General features: G+C 35.0%; 1 protein-coding gene across 2 annotated transcripts; it reads left to right on the forward strand.

The window, feature by feature from the left end:
* Positions 1-255: 255 nt before the first annotated feature.
* Positions 256-16982, forward strand: LOC110623046 (serine/threonine-protein kinase ATG1c). 2 transcript variants are annotated; one of them, XM_021767884.2, is made up of 13 exons: positions 256-836; positions 1351-1468; positions 1567-1625; positions 1995-2059; positions 3221-3314; positions 3394-3474; positions 3653-3761; positions 4581-4653; positions 4731-5113; positions 5200-5540; positions 11469-11751; positions 15638-15708; positions 16388-16982. In XM_021767884.2, exons 1-13 carry the CDS (start codon positions 594-596, stop codon positions 16631-16633), a joined length of 2166 nt encoding a protein of 721 aa, XP_021623576.1. In that variant the 5' UTR covers positions 256-593; the 3' UTR covers positions 16634-16982. The 2 variants fall into 2 exon arrangements, with proteins under 2 accessions (XP_021623576.1, XP_021623575.1); XM_021767883.2 differs by having other exon boundaries at positions 276-836; positions 5200-5552.
* Positions 16983-22956: the final 5974 nt, after the last annotated feature.

The following is a 22956-nucleotide window of genomic DNA, read 5'->3' on the forward strand; positions in this document are numbered from 1 at the left end:
TAATTATAACATATATATCAATATTAATATATATAAATAAAATAATTATATAAAATTTCAATTTTAGGAGTGTACGCAATAATTTCAATTTAAATTTTACTAAAAAATAAGAAACAAACTAAAACCCTAAAATAAAGCTGGGTTGTTAACAGTTGAGAGAGATTCTTCGGTTGGACAAGAATCCGTAGGTGCCTACCCGGGCTACCCCCAACCAGTAACCACACGCTAACCTCGTCGCACACATATTAATTTCCATCCCTTAGTCGCCTTTTGTCTTTTCTTTCCGCAGTTTCCGTATACTTTATCATATGCTCACTTTGTTCATTAATCATGATGATTAGCCAATATAATTATTCCAGTTATTTTATGACATTAATAAAATAACAAAAAATATTATTATTGTAAAGCTGTATAATTAAATCTTGTGTAATCACAATACTGCCTTCTTCTTCCTATCCTGATTTCACCTCAGTTCGTACCAATCCGATTTAATACTTTCCTGCTTTGATTTTATCGAACCAGAGCTCGTTCTCTACCGTGAATTCAGCTGGTTTCGGTTCGGATCCTAGGGTTTTACCTGTTTCTTTTCAACTATGGCTCAAGCGACTGGTAGGGGTAGAGTCGTCGGGGACTACCTGGTAGGTCGGCAAATCGGGTCGGGTTCATTCTCGGTGGTGTGGCATGCCAGGCACCGGGTTCATGGCACCGAGGTGGCTATAAAGGAGATAGCTACAAGTCGACTCAATAAGAAGTTGCAGGATAGTCTCATGTCTGAGATCTTTATTTTGAAGAGGATTAACCATCCGAATATTATCTGCTTGCACGATATTATTGAGGTGTGTTTATCAGGCTTTTATTTTATGATTTTAATTAATTACGTAATCTGTTTGGTTGCCCGGAAAATAAAATAGGGGAAATAAAATGGGAAGTTATTTCCATATAAATATTGATTGAAAACTTTTAGACGACTAGTTGTAAGCTGGGATCTCAAAGTGGGAATTTTTGGGATGTTGAATCATTCCGTTGAAAAAAGCGGGACCTTGGTTATGCATACTGGTTTGAATCTTTGAAGCTGCTAATGAGCTTAGTTGGTCTCTGCCTCTGGGAATTTATGGAATTCTTACTGGAAAGTGCCATGGCATAAGTTCACCAGGAAAACATTGCTGCTGCGATGCTAGTTACAACTTGGCTATTAGGTAGTTGAAATAAGCTTGGGACGTGACTTCATTTGTGGTATCATTTAATGATATCCCAATTTTACCATAACATGATCCCCTAGTATGCCGGAGTTTTAATAGCCTTTACCTTCATTAGCAGCTTTAAGGGTTGTTTTATGTTTATGTCTAATAGGTGCCAGGGAGAATACATATTGTGTTGGAATATTGCAAAGGGGGTGATCTTTCTATGTATATTCAACGACATGGAAGAGTTCCAGAAGCAATTGCTAAGCACTTCATGCAGCAACTAGGTATGTCCGAAACATTTTCCCGTTGTAATGCATTCCACTTTCAACATCTATGGTGGCTAAGTTGGATGAATATGGTTTGAAAATATTTTATTTTGCAGCGGCTGGTCTGCAAATTCTTCGGGACAATAATCTCATACATCGGGATCTGAAACCACAGGTTTGGCTGATTGCACAAAATTCTAGTTTGCTTATGTTCCAATTTGAATTTGAAGTCTTGGCTACATACTTTATTGTAGGCAGGAGTATACTCCATGCATAAATTGTAGTTCCTATTTGATTGTGCTGGCTAATTGTGATGTGCCAATTGCAAGATTATGTTGCAAACATTTAGCACTTTAGTAATTCATCATAAGACTATAGAGTTCATGATTTTTACAATCTCTGAGTATAGGTATTTTTGGCATATACTGTAGGAAGATAGCTTAGAAATGCTAGAAGATATTGTTAGGTGTCTACTAATCTTGTCCATGCAGAGAGGTTCAGTATTTGATATATTCCACTTATGTGTACTTTCTTTTTCCAACAGAATCTCCTCCTTTCTACCAATGACAGCAACGCAGTTCTGAAAATTGCTGATTTTGGATTTGCTAGGTAAATTGACTTGATAACTATGAACTATCTTCACCAGCTCTATAATTTTTCTGTTTATTATTTTTTACTTGCCCATGATCAGCTTTTCAAGGGAGTTTAGTGATGCTTGTTTCTCTGCTCTCCTGTATTTATGAATGTGTTGCACTGTCCACATGACTAAATTGCCTTATATTAAGTTCATTTTCTTCTCAGTACTGTCATGAGTTCTACTTCATATTTTAGAATGCTAGGAAGTACTTCTAAGCTGTTAGTGATTAGTATAAAAAGTACTCTTTTTCTTAAATGATTGAAGACCTCCAATTTTAAAAGGTGTCATAGTTGCCAGGATCTCTTCAATATGTTAGCAAGGTTGATATAGCTGTTATTCAGGAAGTATTAATCTCTGCTGATTTGAACAGGTTTGAATTTGAGAAAAAGGATAAGAAATGAGGGTGTAATAACTGAGCTGTCATTTGGACTATTTATTTATCATGAATTAATTGATACCCATAAAATATTTCATACTTATTAGGCATTTGTTTTGATCGATAGTTTTTCTGAATTTGCTGTTCTCGGAATTTTAGCTATAAGGTGTTAATTTCTATTTAATTGTTAATAAAAAATGGTGGTCTCTATCATGCCAAACCTTTCTTTTATTACCATGCTTGTTCTTTTTTAATGATTAAAACTTTTCAATTGATATTTGAATGTTACTGATTTTCCATAGGATAAATTACTAAAAATCCTCTAATTTCTGTCCTAATGTACAATTTGTTCCTATTGTTTCAAGATTAATTATTAGAAGCCATATAGTACTGTTGCCAGTGGAAATAGAAGATTTTGAGGGACTAATATGTCTGAAATATACTGATATAACAATTCAAGTATTTAAGTGTAATTAAAATTTGAATTGTAATGACTGAAGTAAGACATTATTTTAAATATAAGAAATTAGATTAACATAAAAGATTCAGTCTTGTACATGAGGACTAAAGTGTAGATCCATTACAAATTTTAGGGGCCAAAATAATTTTTCAAATAGCAAGGAGGAAAGTATGTAGACCAAATCTCAGACTTCATTAATAATTTACCCTTTTCCTTGCAATATTGGTTGACTAATATTTTCTTTTTTAAACTTGTATTGCAAATTTTGAATATCAATATGTCATGCTTTGTTGCCAGATCTCTGCAACCTAGAGGCCTTGCAGAAACCTTGTGTGGTTCACCCCTTTATATGGCTCCTGAGATAATGCAGCTACAGAAGTATGATGCTAAGGTGACATTGTCTCTTATATGTCAAATACTCCTGTTAACTTCATGAAGTTCTTCCTACTAACCTTGAACCAAATACACAGGCAGATCTTTGGAGTGTTGGTGCCATTTTATTTCAGCTTGTGACAGGAAAAACCCCATTTACTGGAAACAATCAAATACAGGTGTGGTTAGCTCTGTAAATGTATACAACTAATGTGGTTTTTACATATTTTTCTTTATGGGGAAGTTCCATGTTCTATGACTTTGAAATAATTCTCAACCCTGAATTACACTGGTGATTTTGCATGCCTTGAAAGGTTACCATAATTAATGATTAGCTTTCAAACTTTTGTTGTACAGTTGCTCCAGAATATTGTGAAGTCAACTGGATTACAATTTCCTTCAGATAGTAAGGATTTGAGTGCTGACTGCAAAGATTTATGCCAGAAATTGTTGCGTCGTAATCCAGGTATTACATGCAAAGGAGGTTGAACTTGGAAGTATTTGTCCAAAGTGAAAAGAAGAAAGAAATGGGAAATAAATACATAGGTATTTGTGTCAATGGATCCATGTGCATTGATGTGTGCCTCTGAGTGATCACATATTGTACATAAATCGCTGATATCCAACTTGCAACAGACAAATTGCTTATAAGTGGGTGAATGTTGATAAATTTTGATGCATATGTTTATATGCATGTAATAAAAAAGGCTTATGGATGTTAACACAGGAAACTAACAACAAATTTGTAAAGTTTTTTGAACCTTCTGGTAGTTTAAAAGAGTATTCATTTTAAGTTGAATGATTTCTAATTCATATTAGAAAAAATTTTCCTATGTCTAATTATAGAACAACATTTGTAAACAGCTACAGTTATCATCCTGCTCCTTGGCCCCTGACTGGGAGTTGAATAGTTGTGAATTGCTTTGAATTATTGTGCTGGGCTTAACATCTAACCAGCTTTTTATAGTCATATGACTTTGATTACCTGCTCCTGATATCCATGCTTAGAATAGTTATGAAGGATAGCAATTTGTACCATCTATTTTGTTCACATAGATCATACTGGGCATTCTAATACTAATTTTGACTGCTTGCATAGCATTTGAAATTAATGAAGTTTCCTGTCATTTAGATGTCTGGTACATAGGTAAAGTACATACGATTTGTTGCAAATTAATCTGCAAGGGATGATATTGGAGTGCAATTTTCAGTTTTATTGGTGAATTGCATTCTTACAAATACTTAAAATCTCATACCAGCTTTGCAATTTTTTTTGTATATGCAGTGGAACGATTGACATTTGAGGAGTTTTTTAATCATCCATTCCTTTCTCTGAGGAAACTTGATGAATTTTTTGGGTAAATGAGACAAATGAGTCGGTCTTCATGATCTAATGTGTTTTGTCTAAGTTTCTAAAGTAAATTGTGGTGTGCAGGAATAGGACATTCTCAAGATCAGTTGATGGTGTTCCATTGTCTGAAAGCAATTCTGCAAGGAACACAGAGGACATTTCCCAAGAGGATTATCTGCCTTTCTTCCTGGATGATGATTCTAGTGGTCCTGAGGGTAGCCCTTCCTTTTCTAAGAGGAGGCCCTCAATGAAATCCACCTATGGATTTTCTCTTGATACACAAGTTGATGGGAAGGAAGCAAAATCTAATGCTTTGAATAACATGGACTTTACTCCCAGACATTCTAGCACTAGACGTAACTTGGAAACTCCTAGTTTTAAGCCTGATATTAATAAATTTTCCAATGAACATCTACATGAAGCTTCCAAGTACATGAACCAAAGGTCTATGAATGTACAATCAAGAGGTACTAATAATCCCAACATGTGCTTCTCTTTACAGCTTATGTGCTTCAGTTTGTCTTACTTTTTCTTGTGGGTTGTACTTGTACAGTTGTGGACTCATTGGAGTTAATAGATCAAGATTATGTTATTGTTTCTGGCCCTCCTTTGGATGTGTCTTCTTCTTTGGCAAGTACTTCTAAACCAAGAAATATACCATACAAATCACGAAGTCCTCCTCGAGCATCAGACAATGTAAATTCTGCCCCCATGCCAATAATTGGCACTGCTAACAGTAATGCATGTCACATTGGAAGCTTGGAAGGTCCAAGCTCTGCTCCTGGGACTTCTCAAGGATCTACAGATATTGGAGATGTTGTGGAGCAGCCATCGACTCATTGTATGACTAGGATTAAGTCATTGCAGCAGTGCGCATCTGCCATCTCTGAATTAGTACGTGAAAAGGTAATTCATTGCATGCCTACTTGTGCTGTGTAGAAAGATAATATTTGTTGTATATCATAATAGAGATTACAACCTATTTATACATGAGAGACGGTATCTAAACAGGAAGAAAAATCAAGCCTATGATTATGCAATCCCTAAAATTAAGTAACTAACCCATCTATCAATATTTACTTCCTATATTAACATATTTACTTCCTATAACCTATAACACTCCCCTCAAGTTGGAGCATAAATGTTAATCATGCCCAACTTGTTACATATATAATCAACTCGAGTTCCATTTAGAGCTTTAGTAAAGATATCTCCTAATTGTTCTCCAGTTCGGATATGTCCTGTTGATATTATCTTTTGTTGGACCTTTTCGCGAACAAAATGACAATCAATCTCGATGTGTTTAGTTCTCTCGTGAAATACTGGATTGGAGGCAATGTGGATAGCTGCTTGATTATCACACCACAACTTAGCAGGCATCGAATTTGTGAACCCAACTTCTTCTAATAGTTGACGTACCCACAAGACTTCACAAACGGCTTGTGCCATGGCTCGATATTCAGATTCAGCACTAGAACGGGAGACCACATTTTGCTTCTTACTTTTCCATGAGACCAAGTTACCTCCCACAAAAACACAATACTCAGTAGTTGACCTCCTATCAACCTTCGAGCCTGCCCAATCAGCATCAGAAAAACATTCAATATTTGAGTGCCCATGGTTGCCATAGAATAGCCCTCGCCCTGGGCCCCTTTAAGGTAACAAAGAATCTGTCCCAAAGCATCCCACTAGGCAACAGTAGGAGATGACATAAACTGACTTACCACACTCACTGAATATGCAATATCAGGACGAGTCACCGTCAAATAATTCAACTTGCCAACTAATCTTCTATACCTTTCAGGATCTGCAAATGGCTCACTGTCTTCTGTGGTAAGTTGAAGGTTAGGGGTCATTGGGGCACTACAAGGCTTAGCATCCAATTTTCCTGTTTCTGCTAACAAATCAAGAACATATTTTCTTTGAGACAAGAAGATGCCTTTCTTACACCGCATAACTTCGATTCCCAAGAAATATTTCAATGAACCCAAATCCTTTGTATGAAACTGTGTTTTAAGAAATTCTTTTAGGGATGTGATGCCAGCAATATCACTTCCTGTGATAACGATATCATCCACATATACTACAAGTAGAATTACTCCACTATCAGAATTTCTATAAAACACCGAGTGATCACACTTCCTCATTTTCATTCCAAACTGTTGGACCACCTCACTAAACCTGCCAAACCATGCCCGAGGACTCTGTTTCAAGCCATAAAGGGATTTTCGAAGTCTACAAACCTTGCCTGACTCCCCCTGAGCAACAAAACCAGGTGGTTGCTCAATATAAACCTCCTCCAGAAGATCACCATGAAGAAAAGCATTTTTAATATCTAGTTGATGCAAAGGCCAATCATGTGTAGCTGCCAAGGAAATAAACAATCGAACAGATGCGAGCTTGGCAACCGGGAAAAATGTATCAAAATAGTCAACTCCATAAGTTTGTGCATAACCTTTGGCCACTAAACGGGCCTTGAGGCGAGCAACAGATCCATCAGGATTTACTTTTACTGCAAACACCCATTTGCACCCAATAGCCCGCTTTCCTAGGGGCAAGGACATCAACTCCCAAGTACCATTAGTGTTAAGGGCCATCATTTCCTCTTCCATTGCAACACGCCAACCAGGATGGGACAAAGCCTCAATAACAGTTTTGGGAACTGAAATAGAATCTAAAGCAGTGGCAAAACAACGAGAAGAAGAGGATAATTGATCATAAGAGACACAAGCTGAAATAGGATAAGTGCAAGTACGTTTACCTTTACGAAGAGCAATGGGCAAATCCAAATCAGACAGTGAAGGATCAGTGTGAGCAGGATCTGTCGACGAAGAAGCGGGTAGCGGAGCGGAGTCAGAGTCTTCTAAGCGTCTGGAATACACATGAAAGATGGGAGGGCGACCTGGCACATGAGCGAAAGGTGTAGGAGTAGTCTGAGGAGACAGAGAGCGAACAGTGTATAACAAAAGGTCATCTTCCTCACCTTGGGTGTTATAAACAGAGGATGGTGGAAAAAACGGAGTGGACTCAAAGAATGTTACATCTGCAGACACAAGATACCGATTCAGATCAGGAGAAAAACAACGATACCCTTTTTGACGTCGAGAGTAGCCAAGGAAAACACATTTGAGTGATTTGGAATCCAATTTAGTAACCTGTGGACGAACATCACGAGCAAAACAAGTACACCCAAAGATACGTGGCTCAATAGGAAACAAAGATTTAGTGGAAAACAAAATATTATAAGGGATATCACCATGAAGGATGGAGGAAGGCATGCGATTAATAAAAAAAAAAGCAGTGGATACAACATCAGCCCAAAAGCATTTAGGTACTTTCATTTTGAATAAGAGGGCTCTGGCTACTTCAAGAAGATGTCGATTTTTTCTTTCGGCAACTCCATTTTGTGAAGGAGTGTCAACACAAGAGGACTGATGAAGAATCCCTTTTTGTAACAAATAAGATTGAAATTCCCAGAGAGATACTCTTTAGCATTATCACTTTGCAATATACGAATGGGAACATTGAATTGGGTTTGGATTTCAGCATAAAATGCACAAAAGATAGAAAATAATTCTGAACGACTCTTCATTAAAAATAACCAAGTAGTACAAGAGAAGTCATCAACAAAAGTGACAAAGTACATAAAGCCAGACTTAGACACAGTAGGACAAGGACCCCAAACATCTGAATGTACTAACTCAAAGGGGGACGAAGCCCGTTTATTGACTTGAGATACTGAAGGCAAACGATGATGTTTGGCAAATTGACAAGACTCACAATCTAAAACAGACAAAGAATGAAACTGTGGATATAACTTCTTCAAAGCTGAGAGAGAAGGAAGCCCCAAACGACAATGAACATCAAAAGGTGTTAAACGCGTGGAACATGCAAGTGATCTAGGTAGTTGCTGATCCAAGACATAGAGACCCTCTGACTCACGCCCTCTACTAATAATCTGCTTCGTCGAAAGATCCTGAAAAATACAGTAATCAGGAAAGAATGAGACACAAAAATTCAGTACACGAGTGAGTTTACTAACAGAAAGCAAATTAAATGCGAAGTTAGGGAGACATAACATAGAGGATACAAAAAGAGAAGGGGTTAAGTTGACATGACCAGAACCCATGACAAAAGATTTAGTACCATCAGCAAGAGTAACATAAGAAGTCGATGCATGAGACTCAAGATTGGACAAAAGGGTAGAATTACCTGACATATGATCGGTAGCACCAGAATCAATAACCCATTTGGAGGATGAAGACACAAGACATGCAGTAGAGTTACCTGACTCGGCAATTGCAGTGATAGAGGAGGAATTGGAGGATTTCAGAGATGCCTGGTATTGGGTGAATTGTGCATACTCATCTTCAGATATCAAAATCCCCTGATCTGAAGGGGCCTCAACTGCCATATGCACCATTTGTGTGCGCTGATTCTTATTCTGTAGTTTTTGACATGTCTTCTGAGTATGTCCTGGTTCGCGGCAGTAATAGCAAATGATTCCTCCTGAGTCAGAAGTAGAACCTGTTTCCCCAGAATGTTGAAATCTTTTACCAGCATTAATACCTCCCCTTTGACCACCTCTATTATTCTGTCTGCTACTGTCATTGCGGCTAACAAGGGCACTAGTGGGGTGTGAAGGAATTGGAGATTCTGTACGCAATACCCTAGTGAACACATCATGTAACGATGATATTTCAGAGTCAGAAAGAATCTGAGATTTAGCTGTCTCAAACTCTGGAGGGAGACCTGCAAGAAAGCTCATAACAGCCATTAGCTCTCGTTGAGTTTGTTGAGTTTTCACATCTGTACTAAAGGGCATCAATACATTAAGTTCTTCATAAACTCTTAAAATCCATAAAATAGGATGTCAAAGTTCTATCATTATTCTGGGCTCGGTAAAACACCTTACACACATCATAAATACGGAAAATATTCCCTTTGCCAGAATACAGAAATTCCAAATACTCCATTAATTCTTTAACAAATTCACAGTGATTAATAAGACTAATCACCTCACTATGAATAGAATTTTGAATCTGCAGAAACAAACGAGCATCATCCCTCATCCAATCTCTACGAGTTTCATCAGTTGGAGGATCCTTGGTAAGATGATCATCCATTGCAATACTTCGTAAATAAATACGGATAGTTTTACTCTAATCTAAAAAATTAGATCCATTTAATTTGTGTTTCGTGATTTTAGTCATCACAGGAATCACATACGGTGGTTTTAACTTCAGCCATCAGAACAACCAACCCAAAACAATCAAAATAGCAAAGGATCAGAAGAACAGTACCCGTGAACAGTACCGACGAGCAGTGCCGATGAACAGTACCGTGAACAGTATCCGTGAACAGTACCGATGAACAGTGCCGTGAACAGTACCAAATAAAACACCTCCACCCAACACCTGAACGGCAAACAAACCTCAGATCTGACAAGGAGTCGGTGTGGCGACTCCATCGATGGTGAGATCCAAATGTTACCCTTTATGGATAACCCAAATGAACGGAGTCCTAAGTCTCCAAAATAAAATTTTAAAAACTTTACGAGAAAGAAAAAAATCTCTACGAGAAAGGCTCTGATACCATATAGAAAGATAATATTTGTTGTATATCACAATAGAGATTACAACCTATTTATACATGAGAGACGGTATCTAAACAGGAAGAAAAATCAAGCCTATAATTATGTAATCCCTAAAATTAAGTAACTAACCCATCTATCAATATTTACTTCCTATAACCTATAACATGCTGCAAAAACAGTGTTTTCTGGTTATCTCTATGAATATTGAAGCCATATATATTTGATTTTTATATGTTAGTAATTTCAGTATATCTTGCTGCAATTTTTCTTTTTTGACTGTACGGGAGAGTTTTCTTATGAAGCAATTGAAACCTTTCCTCTTCATGATTGATGTGGTTATCATGCACAAAAGACCATATATTATGATTGATCACATCTAATCCAATCTACAAAACTAGACTGCACTTTATCCTATAACTGATGATGGTTGAGTTCTCCCCTTCTTATTGCTTGAAAATAAATTAGCATGGGTCGAAGAAGATCAAAGGGGTAACTTGATCTTAATCTCAAAAGAGACAACAATATGAGACCTTGAAATGAACTGAAACAGATCTTTCAGGGTGTTGTGGTAACAGTTCTGTGAAAAAGAATATGAGAAATAATGATAGGTGAGACAGAGAAAACTAAGAGAGCTTATTCAAATGGTAGATGGATTTTTGAATAGGCCTGCAGATTAGGATTTTTTAATAGGTCTACAGATTAGGATTTTTATTGCACCAGCAAGTCCAGTTATAAAATTAGCAAGAAACCTTTAGTTAGGTTTTGTTCATATGATCCTTTAGGTTGTTTAGTTAAATATTAAAGATATAAATTTAATATATTTTTTTGATGAAATTTCTATTGCTATTTGCTGGTTGCTAAAAAGGAACAAATTAACTTATCCTTCAATAAATTATATTAATGACCAAATAAGCTGTCAAGCTTCAATAAAATAAAAAAAATTAAATTAGATTAAAATACTGAAGTTTAGTGAACCTATATACAAATATTTGCTAAATTCATATATTTTAATATTAGCTGCAGCATAGGATGGTTTCTGCCTATTTGGGTATTAACTCATTGTATTGGATGACTATTTGCATTGTGAAATATTGGTGTTAAATAACGTTATTATCTACTTTTATGGTTTGCAACGAGTTGGATTAGGTTTGCTGCCTGCATATGACAAAAATTTCTCGTTATGTGTCTGTTCTCAAATCAATACTGGGTCATTGTTCTTGGATCAGGTGGATGCAGGTAGGCAACTGGAAGCATTCTCAATACAACTTGTTATTCTTGCAGTTTGGAAGCAAGCGCTGCATATATGCCACACTCAGGCTGCCTCAGCTATTGAAGGAAGTCCAAGCCAAGAGAGCACAAGGTTGAGGAGAACCAGCAGCGAGAAGCATGAGACTCCTGATACAGAAGACTGTCCTGATATTGGGCCAGAGAGTATATCCACTCAGATTGAGAGAGAGTTTTTGCGGGAAGTTGAACATGCTGACGAACTTGCGAAAGCAATTGAATCTGGTATGGTTTAAATATTTTTATATTGCCACATGCATTGAGATGATTTTTCTTCTCTTTTCCCCCCCTTGTGTTTGCATGATCTTGCATGAGCAGTTTTTGGCCTGTAAGGTCAAAATAATTCCTTTTTTTTAATGCCTATGCTTTCTAGCTTGACTTTGTAAGGCTGCAAAACACCAAGTATGCTATGAATATTCAAACCCTTGATCCTGAGGTATTATGAAGACTTCTTGTAAATAATTAAGGAACATTTGTAATTCAATCATTGATCGATGATAGAAATCTATGGAAAAAAGTTCATAATACCCTCTGAACTTTGGTCAAGGTTCAATAAGGCAATTTTCAACTTTTTGTCCAAATTGACATTCAACCTTCAATTAAGTTCAAGTTATTGTTGCCTTGAGTAAAAATAATATATTTTTAACAATAAAATATTATTTTCTCTAATTTTAATTTCAAAAAATTTTTCTGTAATTAATTTAAAAAATAATAATTCAACAAGAACTTTCAACCTAGATTAATTCAGATATACAAATCCAACAACAAAGTTCAATCAATCCAAAAACTCAATAAAACAATCAACCAAGCTTGAAGAACAGTGACTCAAAAATGAAATACATCAAATATGATATGCAACAACCTCAGAAACCAAGAATATTCCCAACAAAATGAGCAATAAAATCTCACAAGTAAAGCAAACCCATAAAAACCCCAAACCAACTGAACAGAAAAATCGCACAAGTACAACAAACCTAGAAGATCCCCTAACAAACTCAGCAGAAACATAACAAAACCTCAAATCCACAATGCAACCCTGGAGAGCTACTAACCTATGTACAATGACGGCACGTGTGGAAGCCCAAATTGTGGAAATTGCAAGATTTGTGGATATGTGAAATGGGTATTATGGAGATTTCAAATTGTGGATAGAAGAAAGAAGAAGTCGAGAAAGATATTAGATAGTCTTGATTATGGGGAAGTGGGTGTTTTGATTTTAGGGAAAAATGTGTGTTCTGGTAGGAGCTGTGAAAGCTTTTTGATTTTATTTTTTAAAAAATAAATAATCCTAATATTTAAAATTGAAAAAATCAATATTTAATTACTAAAATTAGTAAAAAAATTTATTGTTCTTATTTTATTATTTTTTTTTTTTTGGGGGGGGGGGGGGGGTAAGAAATGGGTGTATTAGAGCTTAAAACAAAAGTTCTAGATATATTTGAACAAAAAATTGAAAATTGCCTTATTTGAAACTTGACCAAAAGTTTTAAGGGTGGGTTTAAAATTTTTTTTCCCTAAAATCTATGCTTGTTATTAAATAGTAGCGGTAAAGTATTCAGGGATACCCAAGTATCTATGATTATAAATCATAGTGTATTTCAACTATGGACAAGCAGTTGAAGTGAGGTTCTGTATAAGGAAATCTTCTGGCTTGTGAAATTAGTATTTCAACATTAGTGTATCTCTTGGATACATGAAGCTATAGTTATACTGTTGACGTGCTTGTCCTCAAGCACGAGAGCAGGGAATTATTGTTTCAACTGAGTGATTGTTTACTTCTCATCTTTTCCCGTTTTGTTGATGGCGAACAAAATGCTCACAATGAGTTAACCAACCCAGAGGATCTTTTTGCCTGTTGAATCGTGGAAAATCCAATGTAATGAATTTAGAGATCATAGGAGTGCTACTAGAAGAATCAGATCCTGCATCAGTTGATTTGGCTGCCTCTTTTGATTTTGGAGCTTGACTTTGGATACTGCCATCTGAGATGGATGTAGACTGTTTGGCATTAGCAACAACTCTTGTGAGGTTCTCCAATTTTGCATTGAGTTCCTCCTGTCAGGATTTATTGGCAGCTTGTTCTTCAAGAAACAAGGCTAAAATTCTGTTGAGTTGTTGGATTGAATCCCCATCACCAGGCTCTCTGATACCAAATTGTTATGGTCTCTATAATAGTATTTGGCTATGGGATGATTGAGTGGGAAAATGGAGTTAATGGATAAGGGTGGGATAAGTTTTTTTCTTTTTTCGACTTATAATGAAGGTTGTACAAATTCATTAAGGGAAAACTTGAAAATCTTTTGAGTTAAGTACTCAACAATTTTTGGCAAAATTCTGATCATGTCTCCTTTATTAATTTACTGTAGCAAAGGGAAGAGGTAACATTTTCCTATAAACAAGGAAACTCAAAGGCATAAATTAAATATGGAGGATCACCCTCCTACAATTAAAGAATTTGAAGCAACAATTAATTAAGTTGAGAACATGGAGAACATGGCTAAACTAAACCCACAGAATATGGTAGCTGCTCAATCATGTTGCAAGAAAAACAAGAATTTCTTAATTGCTCTGTTTAGTGGATTTGACGGATTTGACCTGGTCTTGCTGTTACGGTCCCGGGTTATGAATCGCGATAAGGGATGATTGATAGGAAATGAGCTCATTATTAGAGGGAGCTTTAACATTCCAGGCTCATTAATGAAAGAGTCTAAAAATTTCACAATTTTAGGAATAAATTTTGTTTATTTTATTAAATAAAAATAAATATCTTATATTGTGGAGGTTCATACAATCATAATACTTCTAAATTTTAAGTCTAATACAAGTAACTATTAGATAAAGAACTTCTAAGATAAGAAAACAAAAATCTAATAACAAATATATAAGATAAGATAAGATAGTAGAGATAAAATAGTAGAGATACAATAACAGATAAATATAATTTATTTGTTATGGATTTAATCTATCCGTTATCCATAATATAACTCCCCTCTTGGAAAAGGAGCTTGTCCTCAAGTTCAAAGGTGGAAAATAATTGTTCGACTCCCATGTAGTTTCAGATTTAGGACAACCTTACTAATTAACTAATAATTTCTAAATTTGGGTGTCTAGACTAACAGCAGTAACTCAATGTCCCTTTTCATCATCACATGAGGAAAACCAACTTTGGCATTTTGGGGCACCACAACTACCTCTATCCTCTCATTTATTTATCGACTAAAGTTTTGTTGGCTACTACTTAGATATATCCTGGTTCTGGTTTGCCTCCCTACCTCCCTATTGAAAGTATGAACTAGTTCAAAGATTTGCTGAGCTAAGTCATTCAAATGTGATTGTTATACAAAGGAATTCAACTTTTCTGATAGATTTGTTGAATTACCCATGACAATCGACTTTTCTTTCGCTTTTTTTGTTAAGGTTAAATGCTTAGCCATAGTTTCAAGCAAAACTCGTATCTCTTTTTGTTCTTGTTGATACCGTTCCTTAGATTATTGGATATAGGAATCTAATTTTTATTGTAAATTGGATTGATCTCCCATGAAGCCTTGCTCTGATGCCAATTTGTTACGGCTCGAGTTATGGATCACGTTAAGGGATGGTTGATAGGAAAGGAGCTCATTAGAGGGAGCTCTTAATACCTCAGACTCGATAATGAGGGTTTTAAATTTTACAATTTTAAAAATAAATTATGCTTGTTTTATCGAATAAAAATAAATCATTTATATAGTGGAAGTTCATACAATCATAATACTTCTACTCTAAAAGTCTTAACACAAAAAACTATTAGATAAAAAACTCTTAAAATAAGATAATAAAAATCTAATAACAAATGCATAAGATAAGATAAGATAGCACAGATAAGACAACATATAAATATAATCTATTTATTATAGATTTAATTTATCCGTTATCCATAGCACTTGCATTTTAATATTTTTCTTTTTCCACGTGTGAATCTCTTATATATTAGCAAGGGTCTGCTAACATATACACATAACTCTTGCAAAATTGTGGGACATTTTTTGGGAATTTTCTTTTTTGTTGCTATAAATACAATCTGCACAATGATGTTGGATTTTCTGAATATAGAACTTTTGCTTGATTGTTGCAGGAAATATTGAGATGCCTGATGCCATGGAAACAATATTTCAATCTGCCCTTGCTCTGGGAAGACTCGGAGGAGTAAGTATATAAATTTTAATTGCTTGTATTTAAAGAGTTGACTTCCTTTTTGTCATTTACATTGATTACCTTTTTAATATATTTGTGAGACATAGCCTAGCTCTATGCTTACTAACTGACGAGACACTAATACTAGAATAGAATGTTAACAAATTGTGGAATCATGAAGTAAAATTTTAGGATCTGGGTCACCAGTTCAGATAGGCTCGTAACAGCAATCTTAAAAAATTCAAGAGTAGAGGCTACAGTTCTTGCAAGCACAAGCTTTGCATAAGCACTTTGTGGCGAATAGGATATTTTTTCAGAAACAAGGGAACACAAGTAAAAAGGCACTAGTGTAGTGCCAGTCTCCTTTGTTTCAAGTGCTATAGCTGCTCATTTGACTTGTCAAAACTTATGAACGTAGATCATCAGATTATTGATCATTTTAAATTCTACCATCTGCCAAGCATCAATTTTGGAAGAATTATTATCATTATTTGATTTGATAAACCAATGCCTCTTCTTTCCTGGAATTAAAATTATGCTCTGGAGTTTCATAGAGTTATGGTTTCAGTTGGACAATTGTCAGTATATTTATTAAGTGACAATGAATGATTACAGACAATGAAATCTCATGATAAAGTGAACTGGGCCTTGACCTTGCTCTCAGAAAATTGTTTTATTCATGGGTTGGCAGGTTGAGGAGCTCATTGGTGAAATGGAAAGTGCATCTTTCTTGTATTCAAAAGCAGTACGCTTGTTAATCTTCCTTCTAGTGGAAGCACCATCCCTCATTCTCAATCCTCCATTCTCTCTCACAAACTCAGACCGGTATAGACTCCGTACTTACATTGATATCCTCAATAATCGGCAGGGCCATTCACGGTCACAAAGAATGGCACTTCTCAAATGCGATGAACAAGCACCGCAGTGCCCTCCCTAGTGTGGCCAAGCTTTGTACACTGTTACCTAATGACCGGTTTACGTTTGTCATGTAAAATTATTTGTTTGTACAGCTATTCTTTTGAGATTCTGGGATTGGGATATTGTCACAGGTAGGGAAGGCTGTTGTAATATTCTTATTTATGTGATTGGGGATCGGCGGGACGACAAAAGAGGCGAGGTAAAAAAAGAAAAAGAAAAAGAAAGATGTATGAAAGAAAGATATGAAGAATGAAGGAACGTGCATTATGTTTTGCATCGGATAAGTTTTCTGTTGACAATGTTTATAGAGATGAAATCTCTCTCATTACAAGTCTATTGGAATTGATGACGCTAGAGAATTTTTGGCTGTTGGGTTTGTTGGTTTACGTCCCAAATTTCTATGGTGACTGATATAAGGTGGATTGGTCCTCCAAACCGCCCTATCAACGGCCCTGCAAGTCGTAGACTCCCACTATTATTGTCATTTTTGGACATAAAAAACACATTAAAGCACATAGAAAAGGGCTAAGAAAATTCTAGAAAACGATTGCTTTCATAGAATATGAAACTCGCCAAAGTCAAAGAAGCACCACCAAACCAAGCTTAGAGAAGATAAAACAATAAACACTTAGCCAAGTCAAGGGAAGTGTTGCCGATAAAAGGAATTGACGGAGGTAGGGAAAGCACACTCTTTGGCATTCCTATCACGCATTCCGAATAAAGTTCCGCGAGTCGCCTCCTATCCGCCCATTATTGGCCAAGAAAAAACTCTTTACAACAAGATGTGAGGGCTTCCACTCCATGTAAACAATAAACAAGAAACAAGATGGGCAAAGAACAAAGAAAATTATAGATCTAATGAAAGAAAATCAACCCAAGCAACATCCAAGCATCAAATGAAAAATGCAGATCTAAAAATCATCCCTATAACACTCCATAGGATCTGCCCAAAAGACAAAATATATTTATAAAATTCCATAGGATCTCATAATAGTATTGTTTATTGATTTGATAATTTTTTGAAAATCATACCTAATATAATCTAATTAACAAATACTATATATTTTTTTCTCTAATGTGAATAATTATATGGAATAAATATATATAATTAACTAAAATTATTATAAAAAGTATTAACTGTGATAAACTATAATATAATTAAAAACTAATAGAATTAATTAGGTAAAATATTAACAAATTAAAATTTTATTCAATTCAAAATAACTATAAAAAAAATAAAGACATAAATAACTAAAATATAACAAAAATAAAATAATATTTTTAATAATCTAAATCAAGCATTATAAGTATTGAAGAACCAAATTATTAAACTTAAATCACTATAATTTGTTATATGAATGATTGTGATAATTTTAGTTTATTCACTTTCCACACAAATGTAACTTTATTTTATATAAAACTCACTAGCTCGCACACCTCTCTCTTCTCCATCTTCAAATGACTCATGTTTTGAAACTTATTATTTTTCATTTTTATTACTCCCTTAGCATCTAGCATGGAATACATGACTGAACAACTCTCCCAAGCCAATTCAACTCTCTTGGATAGATTAAAGTCGAACGATAAATCATTAAGATGTTAAAATTCTTAATTCAAATTCAAGCATATTCTGGAGAGATCATTATATTCTTATTTAATAGTGAAATATATTTAGGTTATGATTATTGTGAACTTATTCGTTCTATTATAAAATAATGTTCGTCTAACATGATTCAAACACCAAATTTTATCACGCAAGAAAATGACATATTTAAAAGTTATTATGATAAAACATATAATTTTTCTCCACCACCACCGCTACTATTACCACTGCAATCCACTATAGTCGAAGCTTAATAAACTTTATTTTTCTAAGAATGTAGTTTTTTACATGAAATTTATTATTAGATATTAATAATATATGATAATAAATATTAAAATATTTAATTTTCTTCAATGTAATTAAGTTTGATGATGGATGATTTTATACTCAATTAATATTTGAAATCTTTACTTTTCTTACTCTAAAATTAAAATTATACATATTAGTTGGATTTTTAATTCTGTTCAATAATTATTTTCTTTGTTTGCTGGTAATAGATTGCATATTTAATTAATATATAAAATAAAATATATTGATAAAATTAACCATTTTATTTTGTGAAAAATAATTTTTTTTTATATTATTTTGAATTCTAAAAAATAAAATAAGATATCAATTAATAGTTTCAAGTTTCAAATGTAAATAAAAATTTTTTGCTCATTTTAATTAGTCAAGTGAATTCATACAAAAATATTTTTATTTTCTTTGTTTGCTGGTAATGAATTGCATATTTAATTAATATATAAAATAAGGTATATTGAAAAGATTAACCATTTTATTTTCTGAAAAATTATTTTTTTTCTTATATTATTTTGAATTCTAAGAGATAAAATAAAATGCTATGATTCATTTTCTATTAATTAATAATTTTAAGTTTTAAATGTAAATATGAAAGAGAAAATGTTTTGCTCATTTTAATTAGTCGAGTGAATTTAAACAAAAAATTTTTATTTTATATAATATTAATATAAAAAATTTTAATATCGACAAAACGTGCAGATAAATAGCAAGTTAATTTTTATAATAAGTAAATATGTGACACTTTTCCTTTTCAAAAAGTTGGCATGTGTTACATTTTATTTTTAAAGAGTTGGCATGTGACACCTTATAAAGATGTAACTTAATATTTTGACATGTGAAACTTCTCAAGTAAATTATCTTGTCTAATTTATTAGTTTTAATTAATGATAATTTATTTTCATTTAAATCTAATATAAAAAAATTAAACAATGTTATGAACAATTAAAAATAAAGATTTATAAAAATTATGGGATAAAAAAATAATTATTATTAAATAAGTTATAAAATATGAATAGGTATTTTATAAATATTAAATTAAAAATAAAATTACAATTTAATTAATTAAATTAAAAATAAATTAAAGTGAAAATTACTAAAATTAAATTAAATTAATAATCTGATATATACAAATATTTTTAATAATTTTTCTTTAATTTTATTTTATATTAAATTTATTTCATTACAGGATTATTTGATTTTTCTTTTATATTAATTGATAACCTCCAGATCTTTCCTAGCCCAGGAATAAGGTCGGGTCCAAAAGAAAGCCACAGGTCCAAAACCCATCAGATCATACGCTCGAGAGACAGCTCGACTTCACGAGCCTGGGCCGGCAACCCAGGGTGATCCGGATCAGATACGAGCACAAGCCCCATAAAGGGAGTAGGCCCAATCATTCACTAGCCCCATTCGCATGAGCTCTGGAGAGCATTAAATGGCCGTTACGCATGGAGCAGGTACCTGACACAACCGTACGTACGGGCCTGAGTGAATAAGACAAAAAACACTATATACTGGAGGGTCTTCTCCTTCAAGGGGCATACTCTCTCTCCGGCTCCTTCTTCCTTAACTCCATTTTTATTTTCTCTCTGCAACTCTTGTTTATCCACACTACTCTAGCTCGTAAATCTGACTTGAGCGTCGGAGGGTCTCCGCTGGGGCATCCCCGGTGGACCCCTGACCCCCTTTTCCCTTATTTTGCAGGTCCTTTCCTCAAAGAGAACATGGAGAGACCCATTTGACAGACCCATCAGAGAGCTCAAAAAGGAATCAGATCCATATAACAGGGGACGAGGGAGAACCAGATCTATCGGATATGGAGCCCAAGGAGATTTAGAGTTATCAAATGGCGCCGTCTGTGGGGACGAAGGAGATCTTTTCGTCACCGGAGTTCCTAAATCCACCCATTGAGATCCACATGGAGGTATGAAAGCTTATGTGAAAAGAAAGCTGAAGATTTATAATAACCCAGCTGAATAGCCTAGCTGAAAAGAAAGACCCAGCTGGTTCAAGAATAACTTGACAGTCTTTTAATCTTCATTTTCCTGCCCTCATTGTTTATTTTAACATTTATTAAATTTTATTACTACTAACTTTTTCTTTGAAGATCTGACGAGGTGAAACTTCAGATCAAAATACTTATTTATGAGTATAGAATTTTAATCTTTTCTAAAAAAAAAAAAAATGATGTATATATTTGTTGAAATTGTGAGGTCGACAGTACATATATTGTAAAGGTTAGATGGACAGAGTTCGTAGATCGAAACACCGAGAGGTCGGTGGGTCGGGTAGCAAGGTTGGAAAAAGCTCTAGCTGTCAAAGATGTGTCCACCTAGTGAAGAATTTGCTAATAAAGAAGTCCAACAAGCGAGGTCGGCATGACGCCGTCTGTCAATGCAGATGGGCGGACATGATGGAGCCAACACCACACAGTTGGCAAATGGAGAAACCAGTGGAAGTTGCTGATAAGGCTGATAATGTTTCTTTACTAGAAGACAACATTGATGAGAGTTTTCACAAAAGGTTAGGAAGAGGGTGGTAGGCTTCATCCCCATGATGCAGAAATGACAGCATCAAAGATGAGCTCATGGTGCATGATTGCAGTTTTAAGGAGGATGAGATATGCTCAAAAGAGTCTGTGATGAAAGAATTAGAATCTGCCTTGAGTAATGTGGCAAATTTGGAAATTGAAGCATTTGAGTTTGTGGCAGATGAATTTCTTGATATGCTGGGGATTGAGCTCGGTCCATTTGGCTTAAGTTCAGAGAGTGAACCTGAGTCTCCAAGGGAACTCTTACTAAGACAGTTTGAGAAAACCAAACAGAATGTGAGCTCAACACATCAATGGTGTCTGAGTGGGGAAATTTGTCTGAGAATTTTGATTTGAGATCAGTTTTTGAGTGGGAAGGCTCCAGCAGAGCACGCTTAGTAGGTCGGAGGAAAAGCAAATTTGGAAAGAGCAATTTTGGCAAACCAACAAGAGATTCCCAATAAACATCACGAACCCGGCTAGACATTGAACCACATGAATAAATCAGCTCGCGCTTAGTAGTCGACAGACTCATGCTTGAGATTGAACGCGTGAGGTCGGATAGACGTATGCTTGAGGTCAAAGTTATGTTTGAAGTCGGTCTCGCATTCCGGGTCGGATGGCCGGACTGTCCTCAAGATTCGAATTAACAAGTCAGCCGAATTGAGTGAATTTGGGGAAATAGATTGGTCGATCGGTTGGAGTAGCAGGATTGAAAGGAGCTCGGCAAATCCGACAACCACAGCGTACTCGTTGAGGTCGGATCCGTGCTCGAGCTTAGATCTGTGATGGAGGTCGGATCCGTGTTTGAAGCGTTACCTTTCTTCCTGGGTTTTGGCTTCTGGAATTAGTGTTCTGCAGAGAAATATTTCTGGGTTTGGTTCTTTTCCATTCAATGCGCTTTTGCTCGTTTAATTATAAGTTTTAAGCTTTCGCATGGAACCTCCAATTATTGATTTGGATTTGACACCTTGCAAGCATGCACTTATATACTGCCACCTCGTTCATTTGCCAAATGGGCATCATATTTCGGTTTTGGACTGACATTATGGAAAAACTTTTATTGATTATCCTCCAATAGCATACAAGCATATATTAATTGCACAATGCTTTTTTTTTTTTAATTTTTTAAGGATCACAGTTTATGCATAAATGGTTCCTCTTTGTAGTGAGATTAAGATAATTTTAGCAGAATAACACAGTTTCCTTCTATATTATCTGGTAGTTTTAAGTGAATCTTAGTACAAAGTCACTCAAAAATCTAGCTTAACTAGTTTACAGGCAAACTTCTGGGCAAGATCATAGAAAGCTCCTAGCTTCACCTATCTGCTGGGAGGAGAGAGAAAGGAGACTCACGAGGAAAAATAAAGCAGGTTGGATAAACTAGACAGCTCTGAACAGCAAATAGACGAGGTCGGACCGCACAACAAATGATGAAAAATAGGTCGGTGGAAGAACTTGAGATAAAAGTCGATGGAAAACTGCAGAAAAACACGAGGGAGGAGCTCGGACTATAGCAGGTCGGCCAAACACCAAAATTATCAATTTTTCAAGATTGAGTTTGGTGGGATCGGAGTAAAGTGACGCGCCCACACAATCCATGCAAAAGTGGTCGACGTGGCTCTTGATCACCGGGAGGTAAGTACCCAAATCCTTTATAAATATTACAACAATGCCATTGTAAATGATTTTCTAAAATTAGCTTACCCACAATCTACTCCTCCTGCAAATAATTAATTACTATTCGTCGTCACGATCAGACAAACTTTATAATCAAGAATCTTCTACTTTACTTTCATCGTATTTATCGTTCTGCAGTCATTATTGATTACAGAATTATAAAGTGTAAATAATACTTAAACCTTTTACAATATTTTACGTGTTCCAGCATAATATTTTATTGAAACAT

Source organism: Manihot esculenta, chromosome 9 (genome assembly GCF_001659605.2).
Source record: "Manihot esculenta cultivar AM560-2 chromosome 9, M.esculenta_v8, whole genome shotgun sequence".
NCBI classification, from domain to species: Eukaryota; Viridiplantae; Streptophyta; class Magnoliopsida; order Malpighiales; family Euphorbiaceae; genus Manihot; species Manihot esculenta.

What these genes read in the sequence shown, in the direction of transcription:
- LOC110623046 (XM_021767883.2), top strand. Translation starts at nt 594, where the DNA reads ATGGCTCAAGCGACTGGTAGGGGTAGAGTCGTCGGGGACTACCTGGTA. An exon ending in ATCGGGATCTGAAACCACAG is followed by an intron (nt 1,626 to 1,994) that starts GTTTGGCTGATT and finishes TTTTTCCAACAG; the next exon opens with AATCTCCTCCTTTCTACCAA. An exon ending in CTCTGGGAAGACTCGGAGGA is followed by an intron (nt 15,709 to 16,387) that starts GTAAGTATATAA and finishes ATGGGTTGGCAG; the next exon opens with GTTGAGGAGCTCATTGGTGA.